This window comes from Rhinichthys klamathensis, unplaced genomic scaffold (assembly GCF_029890125.1).
Source record: "Rhinichthys klamathensis goyatoka isolate OS25496 unplaced genomic scaffold, OSU_Roscu_1.1 h1tg000251l_1, whole genome shotgun sequence".
In the NCBI taxonomy this organism is placed as follows: Eukaryota; Metazoa; Chordata; class Actinopteri; order Cypriniformes; family Leuciscidae; genus Rhinichthys; species Rhinichthys klamathensis.
Genome location: NW_026606773.1, coordinates 162414 through 174736, shown reverse-complemented (window position 1 = coordinate 174736; position 12323 = coordinate 162414). Strand labels below are relative to the sequence as shown.

Below are 12323 nucleotides of genomic sequence, written 5' to 3'. Positions count from 1 at the left end.
CTTCTTTGAAAGCAGGTCTCTGAGAGCTTTATCTTTTTTGGCTAGGTTGGGCACGAATTTGCCTTGCCATTCACCATGCCCAGAAAGCTCCTGAGCTCACTGATGTTGTGTGGCGGATCCATCTCACGTACGGCATGTGTTCTTCTCTGGATCTGGGCTTATCCCTTCCGCCGAGATGATGTATCCGAGAAATATCACCTTGGTTTTGCTGAACTCACACTTGGCTGTGTTCAGTGTGATGCCAGCCACCTGTGCCCTCTGCAGAACCGCATGCACCCGTGTGTCGTGCTCTGCCTGCGTGGAACCCCATATAAGGACGTCGTCCATGTGGCAGACGACTCCTTCTAAACCTTCTGTCACTTTCGTCACCATCTGGTTCTGAAAATGTTCTGGAGCTGAGGCAATACCAAATGGTAAGCGGTTGAAAAAGTAGCGCTCGAATGAGGTGATAAAAGTGGTGTAATGGGCACAGTCTTTTGATAATGGATCTGCCAAAACCCCATGTTGGCATCCAGTTTTGTAAATATCTTTGCACCAGACAGCATGCCAAGCGTCTGGTCCACAGAACGGAGGATAAACATTTCCCTGCACACCGCTTTGTTAAGGGGAGAGAGATCTACACAGATCTGGATTTCATCCTTAGATTTATTTGGTGCGACCACCATGCCAGAGCACCACTCTGTCGGCTGCTCGATCGATGATGACTCCTAGCTGTTCAATGCACCGGAGTTCCTGCTTTACTTTTCCCATCAAGGACAGTGGAATACAGCGAGGCACTTTCAAAGACACGGGCTTGGCATCTGGTCTGAGCTTCATTGTGTACTGCTGCTGTATTAAACCTAACCCGCCGCACAGCTTTGGGTATTGTTGTTTCACAGTGTCCAAGTCGATGCTATCTACTCTGGCTACCAGTCTGAGGCTAACTGAGGCGGGTCTACTCAGCAGGGCTGTGTTGAGGTGTTTCACTACATAAATGTCCTCTGTGGTGTGTTTAGTCCCACATTTCTGTATTTCACTGGCTACACCAACTACAGAGAGAGGTACACGGCCTGGCCCAAACAGTGCTTTGTTGCCTGGGGTGAGATTGTACGAGGTGCCTCTGCATATCTGTCTATACCTGCTCGGGTATGACACTAACATCAGCCCCAGTATCAATCTTGAACCTCACATTAGTATGCCTTATTTGAAAGTCTACTGTCCATGCATGTTCTCCTGCATCAACGGTTCCCAGAAATATGTTGTCATCTTCCGTGACAGCACTCACACTTTTGGTCGACTTTGCCATAGTGCCCTCTTTTACCACAATTGTGGCAGTCTGCATTCTTTGCTGAGCACTGGAGCTTAGCATGCGACTTACCACATTTAGGGCATGACTTATGCTCTGCTCCTGATTGTGCTTCATGCTTGTCTCTGTACTGTTTAGCTGGCTGTCTTTTATTTTTCCAGGCTTGCTGTTTTGCTTTCCTAGTGTGCACTGCATGCACTGTAGTTTTTGTAGCCTGTGTAGCATCTCCACTCAGATCTGTTTTTTCCAGCCTGGTCTCCATCTGCATTTTCTGTGAAAGCACACCGTCTCTAATGCCTACTACAATCCTGTCTCTCAACAGTTCATCTCGCAGTGCCCCTTACTCGCAATCTTCAGCCAGTGTATATAAAGCAGTTATAAACGTGTCTGCAGATTTGGACGGCCCCTGAGCTCGCTGCTTAAATTTAGCTAGTTGGTAAATCACATTTTTCTTTGGCACGAAAAAGTTTGTGAAGCCGTTTCTGACGGAGCTGTATAACAGTTTCTGTTCAGCAGTTAATGTTAGCCCTTTTAACACGTCATCTGCCTCGTCCCCCATGCAATATATAATCGTGTTCACCTGGTTAGCGTCTGATGATTTATCCAGGTCACTAGCCACTCTGAAGCGCTCGAACCGTCTTATCCACTTTTCCCAATCTTGTGGCTTTGTAAAGTCGAAGGATTCCGGCGGGTTTATTGAGAACGTTGCTGATGCTTTAGCAGGAGGCTGTGAAGGGTCAATCTGTTCTAGTCCGCGTTGCTCGACAGCCTGCTGTCCTCGTTGCGAGTGCGACATGCTTGCTACGTTTGCTTGGCTTGAGCTTCTCCACTTAAGTTTTTTTTTTTCTTTCACCCTCATATAATGTCCGCTATCCTTTCATGTAGCTCCACTTCTGACACCATGTCGTGTTGGGTTCTTAAGATGTCGAATAAAGATGCAGTAGGGTAGATTCACATCACTTTACTTTTTATTCACTTCTCTCTCTAGTCACACCACCACATCGTGATTCCCCTCTACTGCCCCCTGGTACCCAGGCAACGTAACAATATTATAGATCACGCCTAATATAATAGGCTACATAATATTTTAAAATGGTATTGCACACCTGTTGCTGTCAGAATGCGTGCACATTTACAACATGAAGCTCAACACTTATCATACGGTGCTCCGCAGTGGCCAAAAAGGATTTAAACTGTGAATTTTGAAGTGATCTCTTCTTGTAAACTTAGAGATATGGATTCGGACAGCAATTAAATCACACGACCGGGGATTTTTACGCGGGTGGTGGGAGAAAAACACTGACATTCTGGATTCGGATGGCAATAAAATCTCAGACTAACTCCTGTAAATGGTGAAAATACCTTACGACCCCCTGAGAAACAATTACCGTCTGAATAGGGCTATAACCGAATCGTTGTCATTTAGGAATAGGATCACGTGGGTGTTTGAATTGAGATTGCAATCTTTTAACAATTAATCATCATGCAGCTCTACTTTATACTAGACCTAGCCTACAAAATAATGTTGTAGTAAAATGTAAAAATTCAAAAAGGTTTATGGGAGGGTTTGGTTTAAGATATTGCACACATCATTTGCTTAGTATAAATGCAGCCGCAGTCAATGGAAAGTCCGCACCATGATAGAAAAGGTTGTGTGTGTGGTCCTCAGGGGCATTCAGGCACTGCAACAGGAGAGAATGTGACATAACGGCCTGATGATGTCAGACGCAGGAAGTGCTCAGAGAGTGAGCATATGCATCAAACTAATGAACAGACGGTAAATGTACCGACAGCCTCTCTGTCCATTTCTTCTCTCTTTTTTTTTTTGCTGTCTCTTCCTCTCTTTACCAGGTATACCATCTCTCTTATATCCCTTTCTCTGGATCTCTCTTTGTTTCCTTCTTCACAACTCCCTGTCTGTCTCTTTCCAATCGTTATTCTTTAATTAAGATGGTGCTGGGAAGCTTTCTTAGGCACCTGCCACAAGTTGGCCCCAACCCTATTCATTACATCCCCTCCCCATGCGCATGTTCCTCCTCCTTTTCTCCCATCATCCTCTCATCTTTCTCTCCACTTGCCCTGCTGAACTCTCCCCATCCGCTCTCTTTGCCAGCGCAGTCAGGGCTGATCCACCGCAAGCTTTCCAAATGCAATAATCTAACAGAAGACTCTGTGCCAGGGACTGCAAGTGCAATGTGTGCGGATGAACTGTATGACTACACAGCGTTTGAAGGGGGGAAAATAAATCCCTCTCCATCTTTGTGTTTTATCATCGTGTATCTCTTTGATGTTCTTGTTTCACATATTTAGACCGCAATATGTTTACATTAGTAAGATCCCACAATAGCTTTACAGAAATCAAATCAAATGTGCAAATTGTGAGAAAACTGTACAGAACCTCAAAATAAGAATAAAAAATGGTAATGTTCTTACAAATAGGTTTAATGTTTTTAAATAAAAATATTCATTCTACAATCATTAAATAAATTAAATATAATTTCTAATTGATTCATGACATTTTATATAGCTTATGTATGTGTGTGCATTTATTATACGTTTTTTATTATTATTACTATTAGTAGTAGTAGTAGTAGTAATGCATCATTATTTTTAGGACTGCTAAAACTATTATAATTTCTAAAATAATAGGTTAAGTTTTATATGAAAAAATAATTTCTTATATTGAAAGAAAAAATATTTATATACAGTATATGTGCGTGTGTGTGTGTGTGTGTGTGTGTGTGCACTGCAGTCATCACCCTTGTCATGCCATTGCTGGTCATGTGTGCCAGCCTGCTGTGCCAAGTGACTTGCATTCTGACACAAACACTGACATCCAGTGAGTGTGTGCTTGTGTGTATGTGTCACATATGTAGTTTGAAATGCATTGAATTGTAAATGTGTCCTTATCAACACAGTCCTAGCAGCAGGTGCTTTAAGAAACAGCTCTCTCAACCTGTGTTGTGTATTGAATGAATATACTATAATTGTTGTGAGCTGAAAAGACCATAATTTGAATGTCAGAAGGGCCAAATTAGCTGAGATGTTGAGCAGATCACAAGGGGATCATGCTCATTCTTACATATATGTTAATAGTTTTGCAGTACAATTTGATGTAAATAGGCTAGTATGTCTATGGTTCTCAACTTAGTAGCCCCCCGACTGAGGCTGGTTTCTCCCAAGGTTTTTTCTTCTCCATTCTGTCACCTGATGGAGTTTGGGTTCCTTGCTACTGTCGCCACTGGCTTGCTTAGTTGGGGATATATTCAACAATATTATTGATCTGACTGTACTGACCCTGTTGTATGAGAACTGAACTGAGCTGGACAATGACATATTTTTTTACAGAACTGCTTTATAATTCATAATTTAATAATTGATGATCTTTACAATGGAACTGAATCAACACTGAACTGACTTCAGCTGAACAACACCCGAAAAGCATCATTTTCCTTTGATTGTGCTTTGAAACAATCTGTATTTTATAAAGCGCTATATAAATAAAGGTGACTTGATTTGAATAGTAATATGTACTTTTAAGGTACTAGCCTAGTATGAAGATTTTCAGGGTAAATAAGAATCAAAGTAGGTTCCCTCTAAGCTGCGCACGTGCGCGGTCGCGCAGAAAAGAATAAAATGCGACGCAGAAGACTGACGTGAAGATTTTGTGAATTATTTTTCATAGGATTTCTTGGTAAAGACTGTACAGTTAACAGCAGTTGAATTTCAAGTTAACAGGACTGTAAAAATCTCAGGTAATGTGCTTCATTTAGTGACTTCTTAATTAACTGCTTGTTTTTCAAAAATATGATTTAATACCAATTACATCAAGGGTCAAATAAAATAGAAATGGCACATTCAAGTTAAAAGTTACAACTGAATGTTGAAATTGTGTTTCTACGTATGCTGTACAGGTCAGGTATAAAGAATATATTTTTTAAAAAGAATACTTTTGGAAAAAGTTTTGCTCAGCAAGAAAATTTTTTAGAGGGAACATTGCTTAAGGGTACTGGCACAGTGACAAGCTGAAAAGCAATTTTACTTTCGTTTCTTGGATCCATATATAATCATGCATAGTTAGGATAGCAAATTAAATGCACTTATAAACTTAATTTCAGGACCACTTTTAAAATTACTCCTTTTATGTTCCACAGAAGACAAAAAGGTGTGGAAGAACATGAGGGTGAGCAAATGATTAATTTTAAATTATGCATATGTTGTAGCCATAGTTGCAAAGCAGCTTTGTGGGTTGTGAGTGTTTTAAGACTGTGTGTGTTTGCTATATATAACTTTCAAAAGTTTGGGGTCAGTAAGATATTTATAAAGAAATTAATTATTTTATTCAGCAAGGATGCATTAAATTGGTCAACCAGTATGGATCTATGGATGGGTAAAGGAATAGGCTTTTTCAGATCTTTCAATATAATGGACAAATAAGCAATTTACATATGAACGCGTCCGAAGACGACAGAAAAACATACAGAAAGCAGCAGCTTTTGTTTCTCCTCTGATAGCTACAAGAAATCAGGAATGTGAGAGAACATTGTGCTTGTTAAGTTTTTCGTCTTCAAACCAAATTTGGGTCTCCAGCTGACAAAGTTTAAATCCCTTTTGGCTAGTGCACTTCCCATAATGTTTACGCATTAGGTCAGTAGACGGAGAGAAAGCAGTATTTTGTGGCTGTTCAAACACATTCGACCATGAGCGTTTAACTTTACACTACGAAAGCAATCCAGTCAAATGCGTTTTGGACTACCTCTGAAAGTGGTCGAAAGTGGACAAGCTCAAAACATTTTAGACCCCGTTTACACCTGTATTTAGCGTCATACACTTGTGATCCGATGGTAGGCTAGTCAGTTCCTCTGAAATCCTCCACCTCCCCCAGCTCCACCTGTATAGATCTGCTACAGGATTTATGTATGCCTATTTATGCAGCAGCAGCATATCTTACATGCTCACAACACCGAGTCTGTGTATCTATTAGTAGTAGTAAGTCCATACTTCAGCAGCAGCAGTGTAGCAGATCTAGTCCAAGACCAAATACATTAACATTGCCGTATTCAATAACATGCTAAAACTATTCCTACAGTGCCGATGATACTCAGCTTTATTTTCCTCTAAAACCAGATACTGATTCAGTGTCCTCTTTGCTAGCTTGTTTAGAGGACATTAATACTTGGATGGACAACAATTTCCTTCAACTAAATCAGAAAAAAGACTGAAGTTATGTTGTTTGGCCCTTCACACCTTTTAAATAATTTAAGTCATACCCTGGGCCCCCTTCAAGATAACATTCGTGATAAAATTAAAAATCTGGGAGTTACCCTTGATCGATCCTGAGTTAAAATTTGACAAACAGATCAACCCTGTTGTTAGAGCCAGTTTTCTGCAGCTTAGGGGACTTCGCAATCTCAAAAATTATCTGAGTTTTCGCAATTTGGAGACTGTTATCCATGCATTCATCTCAACCAGGCTGGACTATTGTAACGCTCTATATGCTGGAATCAATCAGTCCTCTCTTTCGCGCCTTTTAACTGGTTCAGAACGCTGCGGCTCGTTTTTTGACAGGGACAAAAAAGAGGGAACATAGCACACCCGTGATAGCATCCCTTCATTGGTTACCTGTTAAATTCAGAGTTGATTTAAAGGTTTTAGTATTTGTATTTAAACGGTAACTAAACCCCTGGTCAGAGCCTGACTCCACCCACTGGCAATATTTGAAAAATGCTGGAAAAGTGGGCGGAGCCCAGCGGAGATAGAGGGGATGAACTCTATCCTGATCGTTTTCAATACTCGCAATTCCAACTCCTGACTCACTACAGTGGTTTTGACGAAACAAGATGGTTTTTATACTGCCATGGGCGTGGTAGCTCGTACCAAGGGCGTGGTAAGCTGAAACCTGCTTACGTCACCGCTACCGTCACGAACCACCGCAAACATCCAATAGGAAAATTCAACTGCAGTAGCCACCGTTCAACCTGAAGAGGGCAGCACTCAGACGTTTTTACACCATATATTGTAGAATTAAAACACTTTATACCCAAATGTCAAAAAAGTTACTCGAATCAGTGAACAGCACTAATAAAGCCCCAGTCTTACAGATCATTAATTAAAAAAAGTTGGTTTAGTGTTTAGTTACCCTTTAATGCACTTCATTGTCTTGCCCCCACTTCTCCATTATTACTCTCCTAAGAGAATGCTCAGATCCTCCACCCAGCTATTATTGATTGTTCCAAAATCTCGACTGAAGTCCAAGGGTGAAAGGGCTTTCTCAGTTCTACAAAGCTGTGGAATTCCTTACCTTTTTCCATTAGATCATCCCCTACTCTATCCATATTTAAATCATCTCTTAAAACATATTTTTCTCAGGCTTATTCTTGATCCGATTGCACTTTTAGTTTTAATTGTTTTATTTGCTTGATGATGTTTTGTGTTAAATTTATTATTTTCTGATGTTTTCTTCTGATATATTTTATTAGTATTTAAATTTGATTGTATTATGATATTTTGCTATGTCTGCTTTGCAGCACCTTGGTCAGCATTCTTGTTGTTTTAAGGTGATATATAAAAAGCACTTACTTTTAAACTTTCTATTCGCAAAAAGGTCAAACTTAATGTATATATTTGTATTAATGTATTATGTTTTAAAAATTGATACTTATAACAAGTTTCTTGAGCATCAAATCATATTAGAATGGATCATGAATCATGTTACACTGAGGACTAGAGTAATGATGCTGAAAATTCAGCTTTGACATCACAGGAATAAATAACATTTAAAATATATTTAAATAGAAAACCGTTATTTTTTAGGGGAGGGGAGGGGGGCTAAATGAATGTTAGCTCTATGTTTAATATTCACTGATTTAGTGAATTTGCCTCTTCTTCGATTGATAAGGTCACTTAGTGTGTGTTTGTGTTTGTGTCCATTAGCATATCCGTATGTGTACTGTGCACGCTACCGAGATCATCCACCACGAGACATTAATAGTGCTGTTATATTAATAACATGTCAGTCAGAGGGTTTTTTCCTCTTGATCTGAGAGGTGATATTTGCTTATGTGATTATCATCCTAATACATGCGCGGTTGTGTGTTCTCCCTGCAGTCAATGACACTGAGAATGATTTGCAATGGTAATCAGTGGTTGTGTGGGTAAAGTGACCTTGATGAACATGCGTGGCGTTTATGGTGTACATTACAAGATGTGACAGCTGTTTGTGTGGATATTGTGTGTGCGTGTGTGTGTGTGTGTGTGTCTGTCTTACCCATAGTCTTGAGAGAGGAGTATTTGTTGAAGCCCAGGTTGTTGTGTGGCTGGGACAGAGTCATTGCGGAACTCAAAGGAGGAAGCGTGACGTTATTCAGGTGGTTATGCTCTGAAGGAAGAGAGAAAGCACAAAGGAGCAATCGAGAAGGAGGAAAGGGAGCAAAGAAGAGAGAAGGGGACACAAGAAGGAGGGGCGTGTTAGTAAATGGGAAGTCAGCACATTTATAGCGACAAGTGCATGCGATTAGGATAAACTCTTCCATTAATTTAAGCGAGTAAAGGGGAACGAAGGACATGCAAGCATAGCCAGAGGAAGATCTTATAGCTCAGAGGTTCCCGTAGAGCACAGTGCTAGCATCGCCAAAGTCATGGGTTTCGGTTCTCAGGGAACATGTGAACTAATGCCATTGATGCACATTAAGTCACTTTAAATAAAAAGTGTCTGTTTTATAAATGTAAATGTATATAGGCTGCTCTTGCATAACACAATCCTAATTTGTTTTATACAAGTATACTGCAAAAAAAAATATATATACTTTTTCAATTCTTTTTGACTTGTTTCCCAATTAAAATATCTAATAATCCTTAAAACAAGACCGATTTAATTGAGAAGTAGCAAAGCATAAGATATCAAGACAAGTTTTCAGAGAAAATACAGTGTGTTTTACCATATAAAGCCTACTTATCATTTTTGATACGCAAATTTCTAAGGCCTAGTTATCAACATGATCAAAGCTTTGCTGGATGAATTTTAGAATTTATTATAATTTCATAAAGCTATCAGAATGTCTGCCATAAATATCAGCAACTGCACCAATTTGCATACTTTTGCTCAAAGTAAAAAAAAATGTCCTCCTAAAACTCCATATCCTCCTATATAATGCAATATATCTTATGTATTAGCATGATAAATGAGCCATAAAAGCCTGATGTATCAAATATGATGACATACAAACTTTTTTAGATTTTGTCTAAATTCAATAAACTGTTCCATTTCAAAAATTATTTCATATGTCAGGCTTTACAGAGTTAAAGTGTATTTTGGCTTAATGCACTGGCATTTATTCCTGTTTTAAGTATAAACAAGTTAAAAATAAGTGGAAAAACATCTATCAGTACAATAAAACAAAATACACATATTCAAAACAAGTCTATCTTATGGATTGTCAGTTCTCAAATAAATAAACCTTCCTTAAAGGTTCTTCTATATTTTGCACAAAATAAAAAAACTAGTCTTTTACAGTGTATTAAACAATGTCTTTGATGTTTATTTTAAAATTCCTTTAAAGAAATAAAATGGACAATTGTTGAAACATAATACAAGTGTAGAACTGTCAAATAAATGTGGACAGCAAAGCTCAGATCAGTTAGTCTTGGAGGAATTTGATGAGAAGTGCTTGAGGTCATATAAAGGACAACAGTGAACATCCACCCACTTTTTTTTTTTTTTTTGGCAGTTTTGGTTCCGGATGTTTTTCCCCCATTTATTTTCTTATTTTCTTATTTTCATTATATTGCATTTCGAAAAAAGTTCCAATGGGACTATGTACTTAAAGTGCCCCTATTGTGGTTTTTCGAATATGCCCTTTCATGCAGTGTTTAATACAGCTGTTTGTGAATATAAACGTTCTGCAAAGTTGTAAAGTCAAAAGTGCACGATAAATACAGTTATTGGGTCTTATTCATGAAACATTCGTAAATATACGAGTAAATATGCGAGTGATTTGCGCGTAAAGAGACCTTCCCGAAAACTCTTCTCCTGATTCACAAATACTTAGTTAACGTCAGATGTGATAGTGAAATGTGTGTGTGTGTTAATGAATTCCAATCAGTCGTAAATGGGATGCGCGTGCACGTTCATTCTCAATTACCATAAATCCTGCCCATTAAATCCGACTGACAACTATATATGGGCATCATATTATGACATGAATGCGAATGAAAAAAAAAAAATTCTCAGATGCAGAAATTGAAGTTTTATTATCAGAAGTTCATTCAAAACGCCACATTTTATTTTCAAGCGTACATGGCGTATCGGGTCCTAAAAAAAAAGGAAGCTTGGCAGCATATTACAGATGCAGTTAATGGAGTTTCATCTGTTAATCGAACATTCCCAGAAGTGAGAAGAAAATGGTTCGACATTAAGCTTGAGAGCAAAAAACGAATTAGTTCACTTCGGAAAAATAGTATTCAAACTGGAGAAGGACCACCATCGCAGATGCTATTACTGGCTCTCATAATAAGAAAAACCGTATGTAATTACTATATATAATATTTTTTCAAAATGCTGTGCAAATATGTACCCGATTAAGGTGAATTAAAATGCAGCCTTATTAATGAGCAAAACGTTCGGGTGTTAAGCGCACTATTTACGCGTGGCTGGGAGCAGGTGTAGATTTCTTGTGTACCAACTAACATTTGGAAAATACGAACATTTTAATGAATCCGAAAATTTACGCCAGAACCACTTTACACACGATTTACACAAACATTTGTTCTGCTCGTGTTTCATGAATGAGACCCACTGTCTCTTAAAAGAAAGAATCAACTGAACCGCCTAAACGAGTCCTTTTTCATTCGAATCCCACTGCTTTCCAGTTCTACGTCACTAGAAGATACATTTACATAATGCCCGCCTATGTTGTACGTTGTCCGCCCGCGAACAACTTGACCAGCCCACAAACACATCATTTTACTGACGACTGCTTCTCAAATCTCGCTGGAGTTCAACACGGGATTCTTTAAATGCTTGGTCTTGAAAGACGGGTCAGTACCCAGTTTAGTTGGACCAGCTTGCTCCTCAGAATCACAACCTGTAAGTATGAATAATAATTCTACCGGGAGTTCAAAATAGTTTTGTGTTTTATATTGTGTAAGTCTCCAGCTAACCTGCCAACTCATGTTATTGTTAAGCGTAGCGTCAATTCTGGCAGGTCACGTTAGTCAAGCTCGCATCAGCTGACTCTCTCAGCTGATCCACGTCTACCTATAGGAATATGACGCCTATCACTGTATACATATATAAGCTCCTTCAGTATTATCAACAGCTATCGCGTTTCTCAGGAGCTAATTACCCTCCTCCATCCCCAGCTCCTCCTCTCGCCCAGTCAGTATGGCATTCTGATTCCCCTTGAATCAGAATATCTCGAATTATGTTGTACTTTAAAATCTTGAATTAATGATATCTGCAATACATTCATATTGGTTCTGTTCTGTTTACCCTAAGGGGAGTTATTACTGCTCTCTCTGCTCTTATCCATGCTAGGCTGCATGGATGCGCAGGGAGTTCTCGCCCAGAACAGAACCATACCGCCAATCCTAACTGTATGCTAACTGTCAATCGTGTTTGACGATAGTGGTCCTGACAGAAATTGTCTTACTGAAATACTACTGCAAATCATTACCACTATTACCTAAAACTGTGTCTATTAATGCAGATGATCGGATGTCGGATGAAGGATGGAGCAAGATTTGGTTTGCAAACTTTAATGTTACAGTGATTCACGTTAGTGCCCACGCATGTGCACCACAATGAATTAGAAATATACACATCGGTTGGTTGATGGACATACACTTGTTAATGCTGATGGTGAGGAATTACAGTTGCAACATCTCATAATGTACCTCAAACTGAGAATTATATCACTGAGAAACGTCCTGCTCAAGTCGTCCTTGCGATGGAGGTTCGGGTTGAAGAACTAGTTCTTCCAATGTTTCATCATTGGATTCGCACTTGGATTTATATGGTAAAATCAACGTCATTGTTACT

At 39.2% G+C, this 12323-nt stretch overlaps 1 protein-coding gene across 2 annotated transcripts in view; it reads right to left on the bottom strand.

The window, feature by feature from the left end:
* Window positions 1–12323, bottom strand: part of LOC130101081 (protein shisa-9) — a 104461-nt gene that overhangs the window by 10151 nt on the left and 81987 nt on the right. The window contains exon 3 of one of the 2 annotated variants that reach the window (XM_056266632.1): window positions 8553–8663. The exons of the other annotated variant lie outside the window; for it this stretch is intronic. Within the exon in view, the coding sequence (XP_056122607.1) occupies window positions 8553–8663 (111 nt within the window). The remainder of the gene's footprint in view (window positions 1–8552; window positions 8664–12323) is intronic. 2 annotated transcript variants of the gene reach the window in all.